Raw genomic sequence first — 25,549 nt, 5'->3', positions numbered from 1 at the left:
AAAAAAGAATTAGGAGGGACTTGCCTTTCTAGATACAAAAAGTATCCTATAAAATTATGGTAAGTAGGGGCTGGGGATTTAGCTCAGCGGCATAAGCGCCTGCCTTACAAGCAGCAGCCCTAAGTTCGATCCCTGGTACCGAAAAAGACAAAAAAAAAAAAAAAAATTATGGTAAGTAAAACAAACTGGTACAAAACAGATCTTTGGAAGAAAGTTCTAAGTCCAAACAAACTACATTTGCACATTTTTAGTACTTAAGAGTCTCATTTTAACCTAGAGAGAACCTGAACTGCATAAAGACCCTGTCTCAAAAAGACAAATTGAAAAAAATACATGCCTGAACTGTGTCCTGTGTTTAGACAGCTTTGTTTTGTTTTGCTTTTTGAAAGAGTCTCATCATGTAGCTCAGGTGGCCTCGAAATCATTCATGGTGAACCTCCTGCCTCAGTTTCCCGAGTGCTGGGACTACAGGCATGGTGGTCCCCACACCAAGCAAAGTTCACACATGTAGAGAATCTCTAGCAAACAGGACCTTGGGGAGGAATCAACTAGAAAGAAAACCTTCCTTAAGAAAAAACTGTAGACAGGATAGCTAAGGCTAAGTAGAAACATAGTCACCAGGTCCAAGTTGGCCTAAACAGGAAGATCTCCAGAGAGAGTGCCGGCAAGGTGCAGAGGATGTCATGAAGAAATCCAAAGTCAGGTCAGCAGGGGGACAAGGATCTCATCTGGGTTGCGTGGGAAGATTCTCCCCCCCATTACTCAGCTGATGAGGGAAAAGAAGGGGCTTAAATTGCTCTGGGGAGACCAACCAACCAACGGGCAGCAGCTTCGGCTTCACTGCTGTTTTGCCTCAGGGAGGCCCGTCCTTGCTCACAGGTGCTGAGTGTGAGTTCCAAGCCAGGCTGCAGATCCTTCCATCCGGACTGGGGGGATGGGAACACTCTCAGACCCACGTAACTTTAATTTAACAATGAGTGTATACAAATCTTCATCTCCAACAGCCAGTAGTGCATCGTTTTAGCTCATCAACTATGCCAATATTTGGGGGGGGGGGGAGTACTGGAGGCCAAACTTGTAACCTAGCGCTTGCCAGGCAGGCACTTGTGCCACTGAGCTAAACCCTTGGCCTCAGCTATGCCAATATTAAAAACATTGTCCAGGATGTGAGGGAGATCTGGTGGCGACATCTGACACCGCACTGACTGCTGGAATTGAGCTGATTGGGCTGCCAAAGTGGGTGCCCCTTCCTCCCTCCATGCTCCATGGGGTCCCTCCAGAAGCTGCGGGCTCCATCTGAGTACCCTCATAGAGGAGGACTGTTCCTCGGTGCAGGGTATACAAGTGGCACATTTGCCTGCTGGAACCTCCAAACCAGCTCTGAAAGTACTATCCATCCTCAGATCTAGCAAGGAAGTGAGTTGGGATAAAATCTATTTATTGTAGTACTAAAGATGGAACCCAGGGCTTCTGCACTGAGCTGTATCTGCAGCCCTTTTAAGAAATTCTTATTCTGGGGGCTGGGGATTTAGCTCAGTGGCATAAGCATCTGCCTTGCAAGCAGGCAGTCGTGAGTTCGATCCCTGGTATCGATAAAAAAAGAAAAAGACAAAAAAAAAAAATCTTATTCTGAGACAGGACCTCAGTAGGTGACTAAATTGCCCAGGCTGGGCTCAAACTTGTAATCCACCTGCTCAGCTTCCTAGAGTGCTGGGATTACAAGTATGTGCCACCATGCCCAGCTCTACGTTTGACTTGGTAGATATTACTATGGCCCTTTAATCAGATGTGAATGTAATCCTACCACTGTGGGAGGCTGAGGAAAAAAGATTACAAAGTCAAGCCCAGGTTGGGTAATTTACCAGTTACACGGGGACCTTGTCTCAAAGAAAAAGAGAAAAGAAAAAAGATTCAATAGTGGGTCTATCTTTTTACCCAGCAATTCTATGTCTACGAAATTATTTTACAAAGACACTTAAGTGAGGGTTTAAAAATCTGTTTCTGGCCAAGCGTGGTGGTATGTCCTAATCCCAGCACTTGGGAAGCTGAGGCAGGAGGACTGCAGCAGGTGTGAGGCCAGCCTGGGCTACAAAGTGAGTTTAAGGCCACAATAAATAAACAGGAAAGCAATAAACAAACCGAGTTCAAAGCCAGACTGAACTGCACAGTAAATCTGTCTCAAAAAGATGAAACAAAAACAACAAAATTATTTTCTTCCATTGTTGTAGTAAATAAATTACTTGTTGTATAAATTGTGGAGAATCTATGAGGAGGCAAAATGAATGAGTTAGGTTGATCACTAGATTGGGGGCCTTGTTCACGCTGTTGATATCTGGAACAAGGAATTAAACCAGTGCCAGGCATGGTGGCCCACACCTGTAATCCCAGCACTCAGGTGGCTGAGACAGGAGGATCACTGTGAGTTCCAAACCTGAGCTACAAAGTGAGCTCAAGGCTAGCATGAAGGGCATAGTGAGACCCTGTCTCAAAAGGGCTAAAAAAAAAAAAAAAAAAAAAAAAAAAAATTAAACTAGACATCTAAAAGGCACAGGAAGATAAAAGAATTTCCTGGAAAGTGAAAATACATTCTGAGAGAGGCAGAAGTCCACCAGCGGGAAGAGCTTGAAAGTGCGCTTGAAGGGGCTGGGGGTTTAGCTTAGGGGCTGGGGGTTTAGCTCAGCGGCATAAGCTCCTGCCTTGCAAGCAGGCGGTTGTGAGTTCAATCCCTGTTACCAATAAAAATGAAAAAGACAAAAAAAAAAAAAAAAAAAAAAAGAAAGTGTGCTTGAGGCCTCTCAGGACTGGTGTGGAGAGTTTGAAGTATTAGGGTCTGGCGTGAGTCTTAAGGATTGGTCTGGGACATGACCCCTGGCAATGTGCGAGCTGGCTGCGTGCCTCCCTTGGCAGTGGGTTTTCTGATCTTTTGTGGCCCTTGGAGGATCTGTCAAGGCATCCAGGGCCATAGGGTGGAGAAACAGCAATGGCTGGGGACATGGTATCAGGAAGGCTACTCTCTCATTGTATTTGGCCCTGGGTACCCTGGGCTAACGCTTAACTCAGAAGGTGGATCTAGTCTCCAAAAAGCAGATTGCAAGGGCCCCCTGTCTTCTCCCCAGACTTTCCTCAGCACTGCCTTGCACAGGTGCTGAAATATAACTAAGGAATAAAAAAAATCTAGCTAGAGAATACAATACCTGGGGCTGGAGATCTAGCTCAGCAGCATAAGTGCCTGCCTTGCAAGCAGACAGTCGTGAGTTCGATCCTTGGTACCGATAAAAAGGAAAAAGACAAAAAAAAAAAAAAAAAAAAGAGAATACAATACCTACCAAGATTTAATTTATTTATTTAGTATGCTATTAAGGTTCGAAACCCGGACTTTCACACTGAGCTAGATCATTGGCCAGTTGTTACTTTTTATTTTGAGACAGGGTCTCTGTACACTAAATTGCTGAACTGCTCAGGCTGGGCTTGAACTTGTGAGTCTTCTGCTACAGCCTCTCAGAGTGCTGGGATCATAGGCGAGACCCCACTCAAAGGTTACATTGTCACTTTCCCCAAACTAATCATCTCCCTCCTTGTGTGAATAATCTCTTTCTTCTTGAGACAAGATCATGCTAGGTGCAATGCTAGCCTTGAACTTGAGTTCTCCTGCCTCTGTCTCCCAGCTTCAATTAGTTTTTTTTTTTAGAATACTTGTGCCTCTGGGTGAGGTGGTGCACACCTGTAATCCCAGCACTCTGGAGGCTGAGGCAGGAGGATTGCCATGAGTTTGAGGCCAGTCTGGACTACACAGTGAGATGTTGTTTGGAAAAAAAAAGTCAACTCCACTGAAAACCCATCAATTTACAAATGAATTCATTCACAATGGCCAAGTTCCCAGGACCCAATCACCCACAGGAGACCTTCAAATGCCCCTGACATAGGACTTTGTAAATAAAGTCTTCGGCAGTTGCATTCTAGGAGGACATTCAAACCACAGCAGCCTTTACTGTGCATGGTCTGCAGAAAGTTTCATGTATACAAGGATTTAAATTGTTCAATTGTTAAATTGTTCAATTTAAATTTTCAATCTCTATTTCTAGTTCCTAAAGATGTTAAAATAGTTATGGATAATTTATTGAAAAAATATAAAATATAAACAAGTGGCCTAGAAACTTGAGAGCAAACTCATGGCCTTCACAATGAGCTTGTATGAGCTTCCTGCCTCAGCCTCTCAGAGTGCTGGGAACACAGGTGCGTACTGCCACGCCCGCATCACTATGCTCAGCCCATATATATTTCAGAGACATGAATCTAAGAAAGTATCTCCATGCTAAATTTATTTGTGTAGTCCTTTTTCCACTTGATAAAGCAGCTGCCCTTACATGGCCTCATTTGGCCCTTAAAACAGTCTTCTGAGCCAGGTGTGGTGGCACACGCCTTTCAACCTAGCACTAGGGAGGCTGTGACTTTGAGGCCAGCCTGCGCTACACAGTGAGGTCAAGACCAGCCTGCATTATGATAGTAAAACCGTCTCAGAAAACCAAACAAAAACCACAATCGCATTCCTCTGAAATAAATACAAAACAACGCTTGCATTTTAAGGTTTGCCAGCGCCGTTCTTTCCACTGACGGTCTCACTGCTGTACAATGTTTTTACTTTCTGACCGCTCCTTCTTGTATCTGTAAATATTTGTTTCCCTTGTTGAGAACGTTCTTTCCCGCAATCATCCTTAAAACCCTGCTCGCCTCTGACGCCCTCGATCCACCCAAAGACACCACAGCCAGCGCCAACCCCGGCCCCAGAACCCCGCCCCCAAAGCCTGGAGCCCCGATGGCCCCGCCTACGTCGATGGCGGCGGCCCGAAGGCTCCGCCCCCTCCGTGGAGTTTCCCAAAAGTCAGCGCGGCGCATCCGGCCGTGCTAAAATGGCGACTCCCATGCATCGGCTCATAGCGCGGAGACAAGCGTAAGCGAGGGGCGCGTCGGGACCCCGGCGGGCTGGGGGCGGGCGGACGCACGTCAGCTGACCTGAGAGCGGGCGCCGGGTGTGCGGCCGCGTCGGGTTCCCGGTAGGGGCCGACGGAGGGGGCACTTCCCAAACAGGTGGCGTGTCGCCGGGGGGCTCGGTCCGGAGGCTGAGTTTGGGGACCCTTGCCCGGGGGTTTCACGGGACGCGGCTGGGGTCCCGCGGAGGGAGCGGCCAGGGCCAGGGCCGGGTCACTCAGTGGTTTCTGTGTCTCGCCCCACGCGTGACCAGAAAAAGCCTCGATCTCTGGTCCATCATTCTCACTCCGAAGATGTAAACTTTAGGTCTCTGTGCAGCTTCCAGCCAGGGTGGGTTTTCTCCATTTGTTCCGGTGGCATTTCCTAGAAGCAGCCAGCCAGCAGCTCGGCCAGTTCGCGCCCCTTCTCCCCAGCTGTCTTTTTACTTTCTATTATTTATTCTGCCCTTCGGTAAATACTTAACAGTACCTGTGGGCTAGAGTTTGAGTATTAGAAAAGGAGGTGTTCAAGACCGTGGTGATGGGAACAGCTAATAAACTGAATAAGTGTATACGTTACAGCTGGTTGTAAAAAGCTTTGCAGGCGATGGATGTGATGGGAAAAGGGAAGAACTTTAAGTTGGTTAGGCTGGAAAAGCGTCTTGAAGAGGTGGCATTTGAGAAGAGATTCCAAGGATGAGAAAGAAGCCAGGTTACAAGAGTATTTGGAAAAGGAAAAAACTTAAAAGAATTTTGTTCTGTTCGGTTTTTGGAACAAAGTTGCTGAATTTCCAAGGCTGGTCTCAAACTTGCCATCCTCCCCCTTCAGCCTTCCAGGGCACTGAGACTACCCATGTGTGCTGTGATACCCGGCTAAGAATTTATTAAAAACTCAGGGGTGACCATTATGTCTGTGAGTACGAGAGAGCCGCAGAGCAGGATTGTAAGGGACAGGTACTGCAGAGGTCTTGTAGAGTTCCCTTACTTCCTTTCTTCTTCCAGCCTGCAGAATGGAACGCCGGCCACATTTTCATTTTCTCAGCATTTTAAGGTCATCACCATTTGTGTTTCTGTAACGCGTAGTTTATAGTCTGCACCTACGTATACCTATATACACAATTGTTTATATTTCTCTTTATTTTGTATTCAAAGGTCCTTATTTATTTTTTCTTCTCGCCCTATAGTCTCTCTCTCTCAGGCCTGATTAGATTTACTTCAGAGTAAGGATAAAGATTCAGAGATTTAAAAACAATTTTTTTTTTTTTTTTAATTTTAAGACAGGGTCTCACTCTCTAGTTCAGGCTGGTCTTGAACTTACTTTTATATTCCAGGCTGGCCTTGAATTTACAGCAATCTTCCTGTCTTAGCCTCCCGAGTAGTGGGATTACAGGTGTGTATCATCTATAGTTTTTAAATGAAAAACCTGAGTATTTTTTACTTAACATCAAGTCTGGCCTCGTCTGTTTTATATTGATTTTTTTGAAAATAAATATTACTTACTTTTGTCCTTGTTAAATGTTATCTTGTTGAAGTCAAGACGAGTTCCAGCCTGTTAAAACCTGATTCAGTCATCTTTTCTTTTTGGGAGGAGGGGGTACCAGGAATCAAACTCAGGACCTTGTGTTGTCTGGCAGGAGTTTATGCCACTGAGCTATATCCCTGGACCTCAGTCATCTTTCATATTAACGATTTCTCCCAGTTTTGTGTCCATTCTAGATTTGATAAGTGGACATATCAAAGTAATTTGTTAAAATATTGAACAATGAGCTGGGCGTGGTGGCTCACACCTGTAATCCCAGCACTCAGGAGGCTGAGGTGGGAGGATCTTTGCGAGTTCGAGACCAGCCTGGGCTACAAAGTGAGCTCAAAGCCAGCCTGAACTGCATAGTGAGACTCTGTCTCAAAAACAACAAAAAAAATTGAACAATGCAAGGCACAATAGCACTGAAAGAGGCCAAGACAGGAGGGTCGAAACTGCTAGAATTACCAGTGTGTGCACCATACCTGATACTGGAGTAATTTGTAATAAATTTTCTGCATTTATTATTTCTGGGATGCATATTGTAGTTGTATAAATATATTGTATATATATTAAATGTCAGCTGTTCTTTTTTTCTGTCTGAAAAGCTAATATTAAGTCCATATACTGGTGGTATTTCTCTTTATATATATATTTATTAGTGCATATTAATCTTATACTAGTTTTAATAGGGGCCAGGTAGTGATTTATTATTGATTTATTATTTATCAGTACTGGGGATTGAATATAGAACCCTCACAATAAGCTGTACCCCCTGACCTTTTTAATTTTTTATTTAGAAATAAAGTCTCATTAAGCCACTAAGTTCCCAGGCTGGGATCAAACTTAAGATCTTTTCTCAGCCTCCCAGAGTGCTGGGATTAGAGATGTGTGACACCTTTGATTTTTTTTGGTGTTTTCTAAATTTTGTTATGGGGCTAGAGTATACCTCAGTGATATGGTTAGCATGATATCCCAAGTTGAATCCCCAACACCAAAACGAAAAACAAAAAAAGAACAAAATTAAATAGCAACAAAAAACTCTCAGTGCACAAAAGGAAAACTTTTATTCTTTTATTCCTATATATAAGTCATTTTAGTTCTTTATGTGAAACATTCTTCAAATTAGGGTTAGCTTAATAAATGCTAAAGTTAATTATTGTCAAGATTATACAACCCAGCGGGATGTAGTGGCACACACCTGTAATCCTAGCACTCAGAGGCTGAGGCAGGATTGCCGGGAGTTTGAGGCCAGCCTAGGGTATATAGCAAGACCCTGTCTAAGAAAAAACAAAAAAAAGCAACAACTAAAAAGATTACACAGTTTGGTCTATAAGAAGGAATAAAAATCTAATTATGTTATTTATTTGTTTTAAACCTTTGCCCATTTCTTTTTTTTTTGGGTACCGGGGATTGAACTCACGACCTTGCACTTGCCAGGCAGCCACTGACCTAACTCTCTGACCCGCTTTGCCCATTTCTAATCATTTATTTTATACACATTTACTGAATACCAGTTAGGTATGCGTGAGGAATAAAAAAAAGATGGCTCTCTAGTTCAGAAATAAGAATCCAGAACCTTCTTTGTTTCTCCAGAAATGAGACCTAACCTGAAAATAATCAGCCTTGGAAACTAGAGACAAGAATGACAGCCCTGATCACTCTGCCTTACCTGCCATTCTAGAGTAGTCCCTGAGCAGGAGAATAGTGAGATAGAATCTTCTGCATGAGGATGTGCATCACCATGGCAACCATCAGCCCTTCCGCGTTAGTCTTATTTTCAGGGGAATACAGTTATTTTGCAGGTATGATTTAGAAATATGGGAGAGGGGTTTAGAATAGTCCAGATTATTTTGATAAGCCCAATATGTGGGCTAATAATAATAGCTCCTATTTGTGTGTTACTTTATACCAGGTGCCGAACTGCTTGCTTCATGTATTTTCCAATGTATAGAATAAAGTTACTGCTCTCAAACCCACTGAGCTGGTATAGGCATTGGGTGTGATTACCGTAAGTAGCCCTGAGCTAAATTCTTGGTACATAGTAAGCCATGGTTATAGTCTCAGCTAACTCTCACAGTAACCTACTAATGTAAGTATTATCTGGTATTTTAGAAGTGGAAACTGAGGTTTCAACAGTGGCTTACTAAAGATCCTATAGTGAGCCATGTGATAAAGAGTCAAGATTTCTTTAATTATTGTGAAATAAGGAACATGTTCATTAAATTCATATAATGTAAATGTGCTACTTAATTATCGTATGGGCCAGTGGCTTAGCTCAGCGGCATAAGTGCCTGCCATAAGTGTGCCGTCATGAGTTCAATCCCCTGTACCAAAATAATAATAATAATAAATTATTGTAAAAGGAGCATAATATCCAGATCCAGAAATACAAACCTGGGGCTTGGGAGTGTATGTAACTTAGTATGTAGCTCCGGGGTAGTTTGCCTAGCACATGTGAGGCTCCGAGTTCAATGGCCTTCACTGAAAAAAAAGGTAAACCCAGAAAGAAAGAAGCTGGATGTGCTGGTACATGCCTATAATCCTAGCCCTCAGGAGGCCGAGGCAGGAATATTGTTGTGAAGGCCAGCCTGGACTGAATCTTGAGACCCTGACTCAAGACACATGGAAAAGGGGCTGGGGATTTAGCTCAGCGGCATAAGTGCCTGCCTTGCAAGCAGGCAGTCGTGAGTTCGATCCCTGGTACCAATTTAAAAAAAAGAAAAGAAAATAATAACAAATCAATACCTTTGGGGCTGGGGATTTAGCTCAGCGGCATAAGCGCCTGCCTTGCAAGCAGGTAGTCGTGAGTTCGATCCCTGGTACCAATAAAAAAATGGGAAAAAAAAAAAAAAAAAAAAGACACATCGGAAAAAAAAAAAGGCTTTCACGTTAGAAGCACCCTAACGCGCTCTCTGGGTCAGAAATCCCTGCTAAAAGTGATCACTGTCCCGATGTCTGTGATCATTCCTTGTTTCTCTTTGTGTTTTTACCATCTAACTAGTTTATATTGACCATTAATCTGCAAATCATAGTCCATTGAATGTTGCCTAGTATGGGTGGAAAATGTCACTTATGAATGCATGTGTATAAAGTTTGCTGATAGCCCCAAGTGGTGGTGGCAGTCCTGTAATCCCAGCACTTGGGAGGTTGAGGCAGGAAGATCATTGCAAGTTCAAGGCCTGCCTGGCCTACAAAGTGAGTCAAGGCCAGCCTGAACTACATAGTGAGACCCTGTCTCAAAAAGACAATAAAGCAGTCAATAAAGTTTGCTGATGGTAAGTTCTAACTGTGAACCCCAGCTGAGTGAAACATTGACCAAAAAACAAGGATTACATTCTTTTCATTAGTGGATTTCTATTAAAAATTGTATTTAACCATTATTATATTTTGATTTTCATCAACCAAATATCGAAAAACTTACTTTTGCTCATTATATAGGTACCTATTTATTTATTTATTGTCTTTCTGAGACATGGTCTCGCTATGCAGCACAGGCTGGCCTAGAGTTCACTTTGTAACCCAGGTTGGTTTTGAATTTGCAATGATCCTCTTGCCTCAGCCTCCCAGGTGCAGGGATTACAGGCATGTGCCACCACACCCAGCTACATAAGTACCTATTTAATATCTACAGTGTTGCCTGTTATTCTGCAAAGCTTAAAGTATTTGCCATTTGAGCCTTTATAAAAAGAGTTTGCTGACCCCTGATCTAAAGCCTTGCTAGGTTTTGATTTATTCTGAGGAGGGAGCCTTTCAGAATCTTAACTGCAGACAAAAGCCCCTGTTCTCTCTGGTTGTGATAGTGGCCGCTCACCCCCAGGAGACCATGCACTCCAGCACAGGTGTCCCCCTGCCTCTATAGATCAGCTTGGTTATTCTTCATCCCGTATTCATGCTGTGATTCCCCGAGGAGACTGTTTAAAATATTTAGTCCAAACCTGTAATCCCTGTACTCAAGAAGGCTGAAGAAGGAGGACCACAGGTTTGGACCCAACTTGGGCAGTTAAGCAACTTAGAGTCTGCCTCAAAAATTAAAGAGGGCTGGAGACAAGTTCAGTGTAAAGGCCCTGGGTTCCATCGCCAGTACCATGCACAGAAAATGTTTCCTGTGAATTACCTAGCTTATCATTACTGAAGTGAAATTGAAGAGCCACTGTTTTTTTTTCCTGATTGTTTATTTGTTTCTTGTTTTTGTTTTGAGGCATGGTCTTTTTTTTTTTTTTGGTACTTGGGAATCGAACTTAGGACTTCACAATACCAGGCAAGCGCTTGAACCACTGAACTAAATCCCTAGCCATTGAGGCATGGTCTTGATATAGGCCCTGAATCCACTATTCAGCCCATTGTGGTCTTGAACTCCAGATCTTCCTGCCTCAGCCTCCCCAGCACTAGGGTTATAGCATGTGCTACCATTTCTGGCAAGAGCTGAACTCAGCCAGATATGGTGGTACAGGCCTGTTATCGCAGCACTTGGAAAGCTGAGGCAGGAAGATCGCTTCGAGACCAAGGTCAGCCTAGTCTACATAGTTCAAGGATGCATACTGAAACCCTGTCTCAAAAAAATAATTAAGTAAATAAATAAAGAGTTGAACTCAATTCTATTTTCACTCCATTGACCATGTTTTGAGCCGCTGCCTTGGATACCTAGAAGGTAAAAAAAATTAAGCATTACTTCATACTTGATAATTGTTTATGCTTTTCAGGGCAGAAAGTGGTACGACAAATTTTAAAACTCGTGTTGTGTTTTCTCTCTATAGTGAAGCAAATAAGCAACATGTAAGGTGTCAGAAATGCTTGGAATTTGGTCATTGGACTTATGAATGCACTGGAAAAAGAAAATACCTACATAGGCCATCAAGAACAGCAGAACTAAAGAAAGCATTAAAAGAAAAAGAAAACAGATTATTATTACAGCAAAGGTAGGTTTATGTGTGAGAACCGAAAGAATGTTTGTTGATATCACTAAGACACTACATGTTTTGAGGCAGTTTTCCAGATATTTTAGTGGGAATAGTAAGCTAATGAGTAGTGAATCCTGACTGAGCCAGCACTATGCCGATCTCCCAATCTCTTTCTTTTTCTTTCTTTCTTTCTTTCTTTTTTTTTTTTTGGGGGGGGGGTCTTTTTGAGACAGGGTCTCACTACATAGTTCAGGCTGGGTTTGAGCCCACTTCGTAGCCCAGGCTGGTCTCTAACTTGCAATGATCCTCCTGCCTCAGCCTCCCAAGTGCTGGGTTCACAGTGTGCCAATCTCTTGCAAGTCGAGTCATATTTAATTTTCAGATATATAACATAAAAATCACTAAGGAAGATGCTGTTACCCTTAGTCAATGTAGCAAGATGCTACATTGTTTCAAAAAAAAAAAGGGTGGGGGCTGGGGATTTAGCTCAGCAGCATAAGCACCTGCCTTGCAAGCAGGCAGCGGTGAGTTCGATCCCTGGTACCGATAAAAATGAAAAAGTCCGAAAAAAAAGAAAGGCACAAAAAGAGTCAGTGACTTGCTCAGTGTCACATCACTGGGAGGAGGAAAAGTTAAGTGTGAAACCACCCAAACTGTCCCTAGAGTCAGTGCTCTTGATCTTTTTATTTTATTGATTCAATTGTCAATGAAACAACAACAGAATACTGGAGTCCACGGTATAAGCAAACTAACTGGGGGTAGTGGCACGTACCTGTAATCCCAGCACTTAGGAGGCTGAGGCAGGAGGTTCACTGCAAATTTGAGGCCAGCCTGGGCTACATAGTAAGACCCTGTCTCAAAGAAAACAAACAAGAAACCTGTATTAAATATACAGCAGGCTGAGGCTATAGCTCAGCAACGCAGCACCTGCCTGACAAGCGCGAGGGTGGTACCAAAAAAAAGCTACAGTAAGTATATATAGGTAAGATAGAGACTGGTATATGAGATATGCTGTGAATTTATGTTACGGAAAAGAAGCTAGCATGGTGGTGCGCACTGTAGTCCTAGCACCCAGGAGGCTGAGGCAAGGCGATTGCAAGTTTGAGGTCAGACTAGGCCACAAAGTGAGTTCAAGACCAGTCTGAATTATACAGCAAGACTCTCTCAAAAGGAAATTAAAGACAGAAAGGAGCAAAGAAAGGAAGAAAAAAGTGGGTATGGTGGCACATGCCTAAATCCCAGCATTCTTAGAGGCTGAGACAGGAGGATCAAAAGTTAACAGTTTAGTTCCTATCACAACATGAAGCCAAGTGGGAAGGTCCTGGGTTCAGTGTCCAGTGCTACACACATACACGTACCAAGAAGAAAAACAGATAACAATTTTAAAAATGAAACTTTTTGGGAAAAATAAATGATTGATAATAGTTTTTTGTTTTTGTTTTTGTTTTTTTTTTTTTGTCTTTTTCGTTATTATCGGTACCAGGGATCGAACTCACGACTGCCTCCTTGCAAAGCAGGAGCTTATGCCGCTGAGCTAAATCCCCAGCTCCTTGTTTTTTTTTTTTTTTTTTTTTTGGGGGGGGGGTTCTTTTTGAGACTATGCATCTCTCTATGCAGTTTAGGCTGGCTTTGGGCTCACTTTGTAGCCTAGGCTAGTCTTGAACTCACAATGATCCTCCTGCCTCAGCCTACAGAGTGCTGGGATTTTACAGGTGCAAGCCACCACATCTGGCTGATAATAGTGGGGGTTTTTTTTGGTACCGGGGATTGAACTGAGGACTGTGTGCTTGCAAGGCAGGCACTTAGGCCACTGAGCTAAATCCCCGGCCCCAATTCTAGGTTTTTAAAGATTTCATTTCTTTTATTTTTATTAGTACATGTTTGTAATATATAATTATTACATTTTTCATGGAGAGTGGGTACATGGTTATAATACATGTTAATTAATTTTTATTTGAATATTTAACCCAGAAGAAATTTATTTAGTGTTGTATATATACTTTTTAATTTATTTACTTTATTTTTTTTGAGACAAGAGTCTCATTATGCAGTTCTGGCTGACCTTGAATTTGCTGCTATTCTCCTACCTCAGCCTCTCAAGTGTTGGGATTACAGGTGTTTGCCACCATGCCTGCCAGTTATATTGTGTAAGGTACAATTTGGTTTTGGTTTGTTTTTTTGGTACTGGAACTGGAACTCATGGCCTAGCCCTTGCCAGGCAGGTGCTTATGCCGTTAAACTAAATCCCTGACCCAGGTATAAGTTTTTTTTAAAAATTTGTTTGTTTATTTACTTAGAGACAGGTCTCACTCTGTAGTTCAAGCTGGATTTGCACTTACTGGATTTGCCCAGGCTGGCCATGAACTTAGTTAATCCTCCTGCCTCAGCCTCTTGGGTGCTAGGATTACAGTTGTGTGTCACCATGCCTGGCATCAGTTACTGTTTGGTGTCTTAATAATTGCCATTCTTTTTTTAATCGGTACCAGGGATCGAACTGATGACTGCCTGCTTGCAAGGCAGGTGTTTATGCCACTGAGCTAAACTCCCAGCCCCAATAATTGCCATTTTTTCTGGACTCTTAGTGTGCCACCAAACCTTGCTAAAACAACTTGTTAAATAGGTTGTCTTTCCTCCAACACATGCTTTTTACCCTTTATCAAAGATCAAATACTTGAATACATCTGGGGAGGTTTCCATATCCTCAGCTCTGTTCCATTAATTTACGTACCTGTTTTGTTCTAATGCCATGCTGCTGTTTCTGCTATTGCTTTGCAGTATTGCTTGAAGTCAGGTGTTGCTATGCCTCCTCCTTTGCTCTGATTGCCCAAAATTGCTTTTGCTCTTCTGGTTCCACATAAATTTTAGGCTTGTTTTCTCTCGATCTGTAAAGTGTGCTGTTGGTTTTTTCACTGGGACTCAGTCTAGGGAGTACAGCTGTCTTAGTTACTTTTCGTTGTTGGGTTAAAATGCCTAACACCCAAAGTGAAAGAAGGAGAGATTCATTTAGTTCCTGTTTGTGGAAGTTTCAGTCCATAGTCAGCCGGCCCCTAGGCAGGGTGGCACAGCACTGGGGCAACATTTCAAGGCAGCAACCAGCAAAAACAGCCAGAACAAAAGAGGGGAGCAGAGGAGACCTCTTCTCTGCCCTTATATTGTACAGAAACCACCCCTGTCTCCCCCCAGGGCAGATGTGGCACTCTCAAAAATTTCTGTGCCCTCCTCTTGCACAGGATGAGGATTTACAAAGTAAGAAAGAAAGCTGGCTCCCTACTGAGTCTCTTAGTTAAACTTGTAAACTTCTCAAGTTGACATAATGTGTCAACCATAACAATGGCCACTTTTACTGTATTGGAGGGAGGACTATAGTTCCTTTTTCTGAAGTCCTTCAGTTTGCTTTGTCAGAGTATTGTCCTTTTCTTTGTAGAGATCTTTTATCTTCCTTGCTTAGGTTAATTCCTAGGTGTTTCATTTTTCTTGAAGCTACTGCGGATGGTAAGATTTTCATAATTTCCTTATCCCACTACTTGTTGGTGTACACAAACGCTAATAATTTTTATGTCTTGATCTTGTATGCTGCTCTTGCTGAAGTTGGTTAGTAATTCTATGAGTTTTATTGGTGGAGTTCTTTGGGTCTTCTGTGTAGGTGTCATGTCATCTGCAAATATGAAGTTTGAGTTCTACTTTTCTTATATATAGCTCTTTTTTTTCTCTTGCCTAATTGCTCTGGCTAAGGTTTCAAGAACTGTATTGACTAGAAGAGGTGATAATGAACATCCTTGTCTTGGTCCTGATTTTAGGGAGAAACTTTAATTTTTCCCCATTTAGTGTGATGCTGGCTATTGGTTTGCCATAAACACCTTTTATCATAATCAGGTATGATCCTTCTATACCTGGTTTCTTCAGGGTTTTTAATCATGAAGGAGCATTGGTGTTTGTTACAGGCTTGTTTTGCATCTATTGATATGATCATGTGACTTTTTATTTTGCTCTTATTCATGTGATGGGTACTACATTTAGTCACTTGGGTATGTTTTTTTTGTTGTTGTTATCTTTTTGAGGCAGAATCTCTCTATGCAGTTCAGGCTAGCCTTGAGCTCACTTTGTAGTCTAGGCTGGTCTCAAATTCCCAATGATCCTCCTGCCTCAGCCTCTCAAATGCTGGGATTACAAGCGTGAGCCACCACGCCCGGCAGTCACTTGGGTATGTTGGACTGTTCTTGCATCTCTCAAATGAAGCCTATCTGATCATGATGTGTGTCATCTTTTTGATAATGTGCTGTATTCTGGTTAAGGATTTTTGCATCTATATTCATTAAGCAGCTTGGTCTATTTCCCTTTTTTAGTTGGGTCTCTATCTCTTTGGGGGATTAAGGTATACTGGTTTCCATAAATGAGTTTGGGAGCCCTCATCCCTTTCAATTTCTTTGAAGAGCTTGAGGAGTATTAGTGATACATTCTTAAAAGTTTTGTAGAATTCAGCAGTGAGTCCATTAGGCCCTGAGCTTTTTCTGGTTGGAAGATTCTTTATTATTATGTCAGTTTCATCTCTTGTTATAATAAATACAAATATAGGGGCTGGGGATTTAGCTCAGCGGCAAAAGCGCCGGCCTTGAAAGCAGGCAGTCGTGAGTTCAATCCCTGGTACCGATAAAAACGAAAAAGCCAAAAAATAAATAAATAAATAAATAAATAAATAAATAAATAAATAAATACAAATATAAGGGGCTGGGGATTTAGCTCAGCGGCATAAGTGCCTGCCTTGTAAAGCAGGCAGTCGTGAGTTTGATCCCCAGTACCAATAAAAAGGAAAAAGACAAAAAAATAAAAAATAAATAAATATAAATATAAGCATACTTATGTCTTATTGGGTTAGTTTTGGTATGGGAATCTGTCCATTTCTTCAAAATTTGCTAATTTGTTGGAATATCTATTTTGGGTTTTTTTTTTTCCACTACCAGGATCGAACTCACAACCTCACGCCTATCAGGCAGGTGTTTATGCCGCTGAGCTAAATTCCCGGCTGGAATATCTTTCAAAGCAGTAGCTATCTTCTGGATTTCCGCAGTGTCCCTTGTGATTTCATCGTTTTTGTTTCTAAGTGTACTTATCTGAGTCTTTTCTTTCTTTCTCTTAGGCTATGAGGCTTATCTGTTTTATTCTTTTGAAGAACTAGCTTTTGTTGGTTTCTTAAAATTTAATTTATTTTTTAATTTTTTTATAGTTTTTTAGTCTGTTTCATTGATATTTGCTCTCATCTTTATAATTTCCCTCCTTAATTTTGGTTAGGGACAGATTTACTGTTTCTCAAGTCTCTTAAGATGACTCAGGAGGTTATTTATTTGGGGTTGCTCTGTTTTCCTAATGTGAGCGTTGATTGTGATGACTTTGTCTCATAGGACTGTTTTGATAGTGTCCCCCAGGTTTTGTTAGTTGGGTAGTCATTGTCATTTCCTGACATTTTGAAATTTCTTCTGTGAACCATTGGTTATTTAAGAGTATGTTGTTAATTTTCCAGGAGGTTTTGCCTTTTCTGAAATCTCTTCTGTTGCAGTTTTCTGGTTTCATTGCACAGTGGTATGATAGTACACATAGGATGATTTCACTCCTTTTGTATTTACATAAGCTGCTTTTGTAGACTACTATGTGTTTTGTTTTGGAAAAAGAATCCTGTGCTGCTGGAAAGACTGTATGCTGGGTTATAGAGGGGTGGGATAGCCTGTGTATATCCGTTAAGTTCGTGTGCTCAAGGGTGTGCTTCATACCCGTTTTTGTTTAGTGGGTCTCTGTGTAAGTATGATGTTAAACTCCCCTGCCATGATTGTGGTCGTGTGTATTTGATCTTTTAATTTCAGTAGTTACTGTTTTATGAAAATAGGTGCACTGGTATTGGATGTATGTGTGTTTACCAATCTTATCTCCTCTTGTCAAATTGTTTCCCTTAACTTGTAATGCAGTGGCCTTCTTTGTCTCTTCTAACTTGAAGTTTACCATGTCTAATATTAGAATTGCTACTTCTACTTGTTTTCCGGAGTCTAGTATATGAAATGTTGTTTTCCATCCTTTAATTTTTAGTCTATGAATATCTTTTTGGATTAGGTGTTTCTTCAGTGCAGCAGACTGCTGGATTCTGTTTTCTGACCTAGTCTGCTTATCTGTTCATTTAATTATAGAATTGAGGCTGTTAATGTTGAGAGATACAGTGAGATGTGTTGGCTGTTTACTATCGAATCTGTCTTTATTTGTAGGTGAACCTGTTGCTTTTCCTTTCCTGATGTTTTTTGCTGCTGTTTATTCATTGACTGCACTAATTTCCTGGGTTTTTTTGTTTTGTTTTGTTTTTAGCTGTGTCCGTGTAGTGATTTCTATCAAAAGTATTCCAATGGGGCTGGGGATTTAGCTCAGCGGCATAAGCGCCTGCCTTGCAAGGAGGCAGTCGTGAGTTCAATCCCTGGTACCGATTAAAAAAAAAAGAGTATTCCAAAATATTTTCATGAGCTGCTTTAATACTCATGTATCGTTTCAGCCATTCTTTTTCATGGAAGTACCAGGTTTCTCCATCTATTTTGAAGGATAGCTTTGCTGAATGAATTAATCTGGGTTAGAAGTTATTTGCTCGGGCTGGGGATTTAGCTCAGTGGCATAAGTGCCTGCCTAGCAAATGCAAGGTCCTGAGTTCAATCCCCAGTACCGCAAAAAAAAAAAAAAAAAAAAAAAAAAAAGTTATTTGCTCTTAGAGTGACCAATACTTGAGTCCAAGTTCTCCTGGCCTTTACGGTTTACATTGAGAAGTCTGCTGTGATTCTAATTGGTTCGCTTTTGTATGTGAATTTTGTTTTTCTCTGTCTGCTTTTAAAATTCTGTTTTTTAAAAACCTGGTGTGGTGGTGCATGCTTATAATCCCAGCACTTGGGAGCTGAGGCAGGGGAAAATCATTGTGACTTTGAGACCAGCCTAGGCTACAAAGCGAGCTCAAGGCCAGTCTGAATTGCATAGAGAGACCCCATCTCAAAAAGACCAAAAAAATTTTGGGGGGGGGGGCGGGGTTTACTGGTAACTTAATGAGACTGTGTCTTGGTGAGCTTCTTCTGTCATCATAATTGGTGTTCTGTGTCACTTGTATTTTAATCTCTTTTCTTATGTTTGGGAATTTTGCTTCTATGATTTCAGTAAATATGTTAGTATATCCATCTGTGCTGTGTTCTAGTTTTTCTGTAACTTCAGTTAGCTGTAGATTTTATCTAGTAGTCCCTGATAATCCTGTTTTGTCCTCATGTTTTCCTTTTGGCTTTTTTTGAGCTCTTTTTTATAATTCACTATTTTGTCCTCCATATCACACATTCTGTCTTTGTACTGGTCATTCTGTAATTTATAAATTCTGTGCAGGTTTTTATTTCAGGTATTTCTGTCTGACATTTTTTCTAGGGTTCCTTTGTTGAATCTGTCAGTCATATTTTGAACTCCTTGGGGTAGCTCATCCAGTGTTTTACCCGTCTTTCCTGAAATTCACCGTGGTTTCACCCTGAGTAAAACTGCCCTGGGCTATTGGTTCATCTCCCCTGCACTCACCTGTTTCTTCCTCCCTTCTATGGAATTTGTGTTCTCCCCCTTTGTGCCCCCATGCTCTGCCTTGGGAGAGTGGATGAACTTGGGGAGCTTCTGTTGCCTTGCTTCCCCATGCTTGTCTGTCTGTCTGTCTACCTATCTCTCCCTTTTTTCCCCCTCCTTTTTTGGAAGGGGGTTCCTGCAGGTTGAGGACTACAAGTGAGGAGTGTATGGTTTATATGCAGCTTTTTAGTAGCGTGGTGCTCCCTGTGAATAATTGTCAGCTTTGTGTGTCCAGGGCTAGTGTTTACTTGTCTGTTATTTACTTTAAGTGATTTTGGCTGTGTCCCTATGTTTTGCTGAATTACCCCTGGTTATAAGAGCAACCACAGAGTTAATCGCACGGTGCTTCTGACATAGTCCTCGCAGTTACACTTCTCCCTTGGTCTGACTTCCTGCACACCAGGACCTTGTGTTACTTGTAGCTGCTCAGCAGGAGGTAGTCAGAGATGCAGGGAGGAGAGGGAGGGGTAGATAAGGAGCCTCAGACCCTGAGGGGGAGGGGAGGTCCCACTGGGGGTGGGGGAGGCTGAGAAGGTTGGCGTCTGATTTACTGGGGTACTTCCAGCTGAGTGGAAGGGTTGGTGTTGAGCATTTTCAGAGAGATTCGTGGGGCAAGGGTGAGTTAGGGGAGGAAGGGGGCTTCCTTTGTGATTGAGGAAAGCTCCGTGGTGGGGTCAGAACCTGCTGATGGAGTGGTGAGATACAGGAGAGCCAAAGGCTTAGGATGGGGGATCTAGGGTCAACACTAGGACTGAGGCAAGAGGAACGCCATGAGTTCAAGACTGGCCTAGGCTACAGAACTAGACCTGTCCCAACATACTTCTCCCCAAATCCATAAAATTACATAACATAACCGCATAGTATTAATAAACTAGGAAAAAAACCACTAACCTGTAAGATACGGTTGGGACGCAGATTAAATATTCCAGGGAGCCGGCTATGGGATTCCGCACAGCTGCTTTGCCAGAGCCCAGGGCGCTCACCCGGCGGCGACTCCTCCTCGCCTTTCACTGCAGTACTGGGGCTAACTGGACTCAGGACGGCCTCCAGCCCGGCCACAGCCTTTCGGCAGAGACTGATCCAGTCTGAGCGCTTGGGCTAGGAACTCTTGCTTTCCTTCTCCCTGGGTGTGATGGCATCGGCAGTCTGGTTCACTAGCACGAAATTGTCCCCTGGTCAGGAGTACGCTTGTGCAGTCAAATCAGTCATGGCAGTGACAAGATAATCAGTTACAGTGGTGTTTATCGAGGCAAGTTGAGAAGAAATATACCATGAGGCCCGATTTTGGATCTCCCTTTAGTCCTGAGAAAGTCCGCAGTTACACCCCGAGTATCGGCTCACAGCTAATAAGTACTAAATTCGTAGGCTATGTCTCTTTTTTTTCTTTTTTTTTGGTACCGGAGATTGAACTCATGACCTCACACTTGCCAGGTAGACTTTTACACCACTGAGCTAAATCCCCAGTGCTGTCTCCTCTCATGGTTTGTTTAAAAAAAGGCGTTCAGCAGTAATTACAGAATCAGTTATCTAAAGCACAGGGTTGGAGACTGGGTAATACCAGAGGTGGGGCGGGGGGGAAGGTTTGGTTTTGGGTGTTTTTAATACTTCTGCTATGTGGTATGGGAAGGAGGAAATGGGAGCAAAGGACCCCAGTGCTGGGAGAGGTGTGTTACAGACTCAGAGGGGCTAACAGGGACAACTCGGTGCTGAGCTACGGGAGTGGGGAGGATTGCACGGCTCATGCAGAGATCAGAGAAAGAGCTAGAGCAGGCAGACGAAGAGGGGGAAGAAGAAAGAAACAGAAACAGGAAGACTGAGGGCCGGAGATGGGGGTCAGCTGAAGGGTACAGCAAAAGTGAGAGGAAGGGAGGGGACGAGAGGACGGCTCTGCCCTCTCTAAACTGTACTAGGAGAAAAGGGCAAGAGGAGAGAAGCACACACACGATTTTATTTTTGGCTTTTCGAGACAGAGTCTCCCTATGCAGTTCCGGCTGGCCTTGAACTCACTTTGTAGCCCAGATCGGGGTTGGCCTGCCTCAGCCTCCTGAGTGCTGGGATTACGGGCGTGCACCACCGCACCCAGCCATCTCACACACTTCCCCCCCCCACACACACACACACTCTTAAAGGGCCAACGATGGAATCAAAGTGAGAGGAAAATGAATAGAAAGAGGAAAACCACAAAAATAAATAAATCTGAAGCTTTCTATGGGTTCGGACATGTGGCTGTTCCCCACAGCCTAGGGATAAGGAGCAGTGCTCAGGCCTTCAGGCTGGGATGTGACTGTGCTCATGCTGGAAGCCAAAGTGGCTGTCAGCCCCCGGAACAGTGCTGCAGGCAGAAACCCCGTACAACATGACAGGGACCGGGCTCCAGTGGGGCCACAGTCACCCTGTGTGACCCAGGCTGACCCAGGCTCTCACTAGACTAGCGGGGTGGGGTCCGTGCCCACCAGCCCCAGCCCCTCAGCAGGACTGCCTGCAGCCTGCTCCTCAGCTGCCGCTGTCTCCCATTGCTGTCCTTCCGTCCTTGCTTTGGAACTTGACAGTGGTGGCACGTGCCTGTAATGCTAGCTGTCTGGGAGGCTGAGGCAGGAAAAATGCATGTTGGAGTCCAGCCAGGGCAACTTAGTGACTCAACAAGACCCTGTTTTAGAATCTAGAACATTTAAAAAGAATGGAGATAGAGCTCAGTCTGAGGCCCTGCGTTCAAATCCAGTATCATCCACTCATACAAGCATACATAAATAAATAGTCTTGAAGTATTAAATTGACTCTGAGTACTCAAATTGTGTTATCTGCTTTTGGTGATTATTGAGCAAGTAGTTAGGTTCCAGGTTTAAAAAGCATTAAATTTGTTTATTCAGCCATCTTAATTACTAATTTACCAGGTCTTTAAGGTACTGTTGATGAAATTTGTTGCTTGAATGCTAATTAAGTTGTCTGGGACACAGCAGAAGAATTTGTCTGATCTCTGTGTAATCGTGCTACTGACAGGAGCTTTTTTTCCTCTTATGTCTGTCAGCATTGGAGAAACTAACGTAGAAAGAAAGACCAAGAAAAAAAGGTATGTATGGCTTTGGGAGTGCCCTACACAGTAACACGGTAGGCAATACTGGTCAGAGGGATGGAGCAGTGATTTGGGAATAATAATTATAAAGTTTGTATTTGAGGTCTTTTGCTTGCCAGTCATAATTATCATTTTATTTCCCTTACCTAGAATTTATAACCATGATTTCTCCTTTTTCCACATCTTTCTAGAGTCCTTGGACGTGGAAATAGAAGTTGGCTTAGAACAGGAATTACTATTAGATAGGGTAGGAATTGCTGACCAGCCATGTCAGATATGAAGTCGTTAAAATAAAGACTGTGCTGGGCACACTGATGTCTCTCATCCTAGTTGCTTGGAAGGCAGAGGCAGCAGGGTCGCAAGTTCAGCTTGGGAAACTTAGTGGAACCCTATGTCAAAATATAACTTTCCAGGGACTGGGGATTTAATTCAGCGGCATAAGCACCGGCCTGGCAAGCAGGAGGTCATGAGTTCCAGTAAACACCCCCCCAAATTTAGATATATATGGGGCCTAGGGTGCAGCTCAGTGGTAGCAGTAGAGCTTGTGCAAGGCCCAGGATTCAGGCCCAGTACCACTTTAAAAAAAAAAAAAAGGCAAAAAAGACAAACATTCATTAGCCCACGTGACATTTAAGTAAATTCAGCAGTTACACGCAACTTCATTGTCATCCTTTGCACTCCGAAGCTTGACCCAGGAGACACACTCCCGTGCGCTCCATTCCACACTGTCTCAGCGGCCGGGCTGAGCAGCGGCGAGGCTCTAGCTCTGTTTGCTGAGGCCTGGTAAAGGGCCGGGTGCAGGTCGCAGCAGTTCGGTGACCCCCGAGGTCTGGCCTAGGGGTGCTGTGCCAGCAGAGCCTCGGTATGCACAGACACAGACCGTGCTGTAGGACGTTGCTCCTAGTGCCCTGTGAAATGTCAGCTTCCCATGTGTATACCATTCGCTGTCCAACAGGGCCAAGAGCGTCACTAGTTCCAGTAGCGACAGCAGTGACAGTTCAGCCAGCGACTCTTCGTCAGGCAGCGAAGACACATCTACCTCCTCTTCCTCCTCAGAGGACAGCGACTCCGACGAGAGCTCCTCCAGCTCATCTTCCTCGGCCTCCTCTACCTCTTCCTCCTCCTCCTCCTCCTCTTCCTCGGACTCGGACTCAGATTCCAGCTCCACCAGCAGCAGCAGCAGCAGTAGCTCGGGGAGCAGCTCCGAGGAGGAGCCCCCCAAGAAGAGGAAGAAGAAATAGAATTTCCCTCTCACATTGGACCAAGGAACCGAGGACGACAGTGCGATTCTCAGAGGAGAACCGAGATGAGCATAAAGCCAAATAGAGTAACTGTTTAGAATTTCTCGAGTTCGGGGCTGGGGATTTAGCTCAGCGGCATAAGCGCCTGCCTTGCAAGCAGGCGGTTGTGAGTTCGATCCCCGGTACCGATAAAAAGAAAAAAGAAAAAAAAAAAAAAACAGAATTTCTAGAGTTCAAAAGTTTCTAATGCTCTACATTTTAAGAGCAAAAAGAGAATTAACAATGAGTGATATATATATATATAAAGACTTATTTTGGAAGTGAATCTTGTTTTTTTTTTTTTTAATCTTTAAAAGGTATCTCTAGAATTTAAAATTAAAACCCAGAAAATCTGTTTTTGTGATGAAACTTATTTTTTCTCCTTGTGAAACGAATGCCTTGCTTTGTTACATGTTAATGGTGTGTGTTAGGCAGGTTTTCAGGGTAATTTATCAGAGTGTCTGGCAATGAATGTCTAACATTGCGTAGAAATACTAACCTGGTCAGCTGTGCTGTTATGTAACCTTTAGTACATTGTTACTAGAAACTTAGGAGTTTTCCTACTGTTAATAAATGTACTCTTTATGTTGATGTTCAGGAAATTATTCTCTTTGTCCTGAGTAAGAATTCAAGGAACATATTAATGTATTTATAACTGTTGAGTGTTACAAGTTGCAAGTTATGTTTCATCATTCATTTCTTCGTGGTTCCTTAAGTTCTTCCAGTGACCCTTTTCTGAGGAAAGTCATTCTGGAGGAATCTAAACAGGGACAAAAAAATTGAAGCTAGGGAGTCAATCTTGGTACCTTTGTTAAAAGTCATAGCAGAAAAGAAAAGCAGCCCTGTAAAAGGCTAACTTAGTAAAAATGCTTAAATACCTTTGTGTCTTAACATGCTGTATAAGGTACCGTTTAAGGAGAGAGAAAGGAAGAATGGTAATTTTTATAGAACGTTAGGACAATTTTGGTTGCCTTTCTTAAAAAGATTTATAAAGCTTTCATAAAGATTGCCTTTTGCTATTTTTGCAGTTATGGTATGACAGTTTATATGGTAACTGGTCATATGACAGGTCTACTGCATAACTGAACGAGGGTTAATCTGCAGTTTTAGACCTATATACACAGTTGAAATTCAACATGAAATGTTAAGGAGGAAATACTGCAGTGTTTCTTAAAATACTGTTGTGAGATTGGATTAGCATCACATTATTCTGTGATGTCTTTTAACCTTTTTGAAAGAGGTATCATTTGTAGAAAAACCTTGATTTGGGTTAAATATAGGTTCCTAAAAGTATAGTTACTGTCTTTTTTATATTTTTATGAGAAAGTAGTAGGAAGTTATCTTTGAAGGAAACGGGCTTCTACTTGAATGTTGAAATATATATGTTGTGAATTCAAGAAGCCTGTAATTACCTGTGAGTTTTACAAAACCATCTGCTTTCAATTATTGTAAATAAACTTTCAAAGCATCATTTTGAAAGGCTCTGTAGAAATATATTGCTTCCCAACTAATTTTAATAGGTTACTAATTAAACACATTTTACAGTGTTTATAGTCTCTGTAAGGGCAACTTTAGCAGTTAAAGAATTTGGAAGAGAGAAAATTGTACACAGGATGCACCTCTGGCAATTACATAAAACTCAGAATTTGTGCTCACAGCTTAAACATTTTGCTGTTTCATTTAGTGACACTTCTTATTCTCTGTGTTGGTAAGGTCATTTAAACTAATTCTGATTTCAGTTTTTATTGCTGCAGTTGTTGAAACAGTGCCTGAAGAAGTGCAGAGGGCAGAAACTTGATTGTTGTCTAATCACATGTTTCTCTGAGAAAATCAGAGTCAGTAGCAAAGTACAGACTCATTTGGAACAAGTTTCTTTACAACCTGCATCAATGCAGGGTTGTGAAAGTTGAATCTCTGGCAAATACAAAACTATAGTATTTCTCACCTCCAACCCTATCAAAAGGAGCCATTAAACCACAAGTTTCCATTCTATGAACATTTTGTTAGCCTGACTGCAAAATAGTAATTTTCATCTACAAACAAAATACAGCATTAGGGGGCTGGAGGTTTAGCTCAGCAGCATAAGGGCCTGCCTTGCAAGCAGGCAGTCTTGAGTTCGATCCCCGGTACGGATAAAAAGCAAAAAAGAAAAAAAAAAAAAAATACAGCATTAGGGCCAGGTGTGGTGGCGCACACCAGTAATCCCAGTA

The 25,549-nt window shown here is 42.5% G+C and overlaps 1 protein-coding gene across 1 annotated transcript; it reads left to right on the top strand.

Moving 5' to 3' along the window:
* The first annotated feature begins 4,879 nt into the window (after positions 1-4,879).
* On the top strand, positions 4,880-24,810 carry Zcchc10 (zinc finger CCHC-type containing 10). Its single transcript, XM_005001262.4, has 4 exons — positions 4,880-4,948; positions 11,241-11,402; positions 22,015-22,056; positions 23,015-24,810. The coding sequence occupies exons 1-4, from the start codon at positions 4,908-4,910 to the stop codon at positions 23,298-23,300; spliced, it is 531 nt and encodes a 176-aa protein (XP_005001319.1). The 5' UTR covers positions 4,880-4,907; the 3' UTR covers positions 23,301-24,810.
* The last annotated feature ends 739 nt before the right edge of the window (positions 24,811-25,549 follow it).

The sequence above is a fragment of the Cavia porcellus genome, unplaced genomic scaffold, assembly GCF_034190915.1.
Source record: "Cavia porcellus strain 051 isolate PalLab524CR breed Dunkin Hartley unplaced genomic scaffold, mCavPor4.1 scaffold_19, whole genome shotgun sequence".
Classification (NCBI taxonomy): Eukaryota; Metazoa; Chordata; class Mammalia; order Rodentia; family Caviidae; genus Cavia; species Cavia porcellus.
Note: the sequence above shows the minus strand (reverse complement) of the source record. Positions and strands in the feature narration are given on the sequence as shown.

Coding starts and splice junctions, on each gene's coding strand:
- Zcchc10 (XM_005001262.4), top strand. CDS start 4,908: ATGGCGACTCCCATGCATCGGCTCATAGCGCGGAGACAAGC. Junction 4,949..11,240: donor CTCATAGCGCGGAGACAAGC/GTAAGCGAGGGG, acceptor TTCTCTCTATAG/TGAAGCAAATAAGCAACATG. Junction 11,403..22,014: donor AGATTATTATTACAGCAAAG/GTAGGTTTATGT, acceptor TATGTCTGTCAG/CATTGGAGAAACTAACGTAG.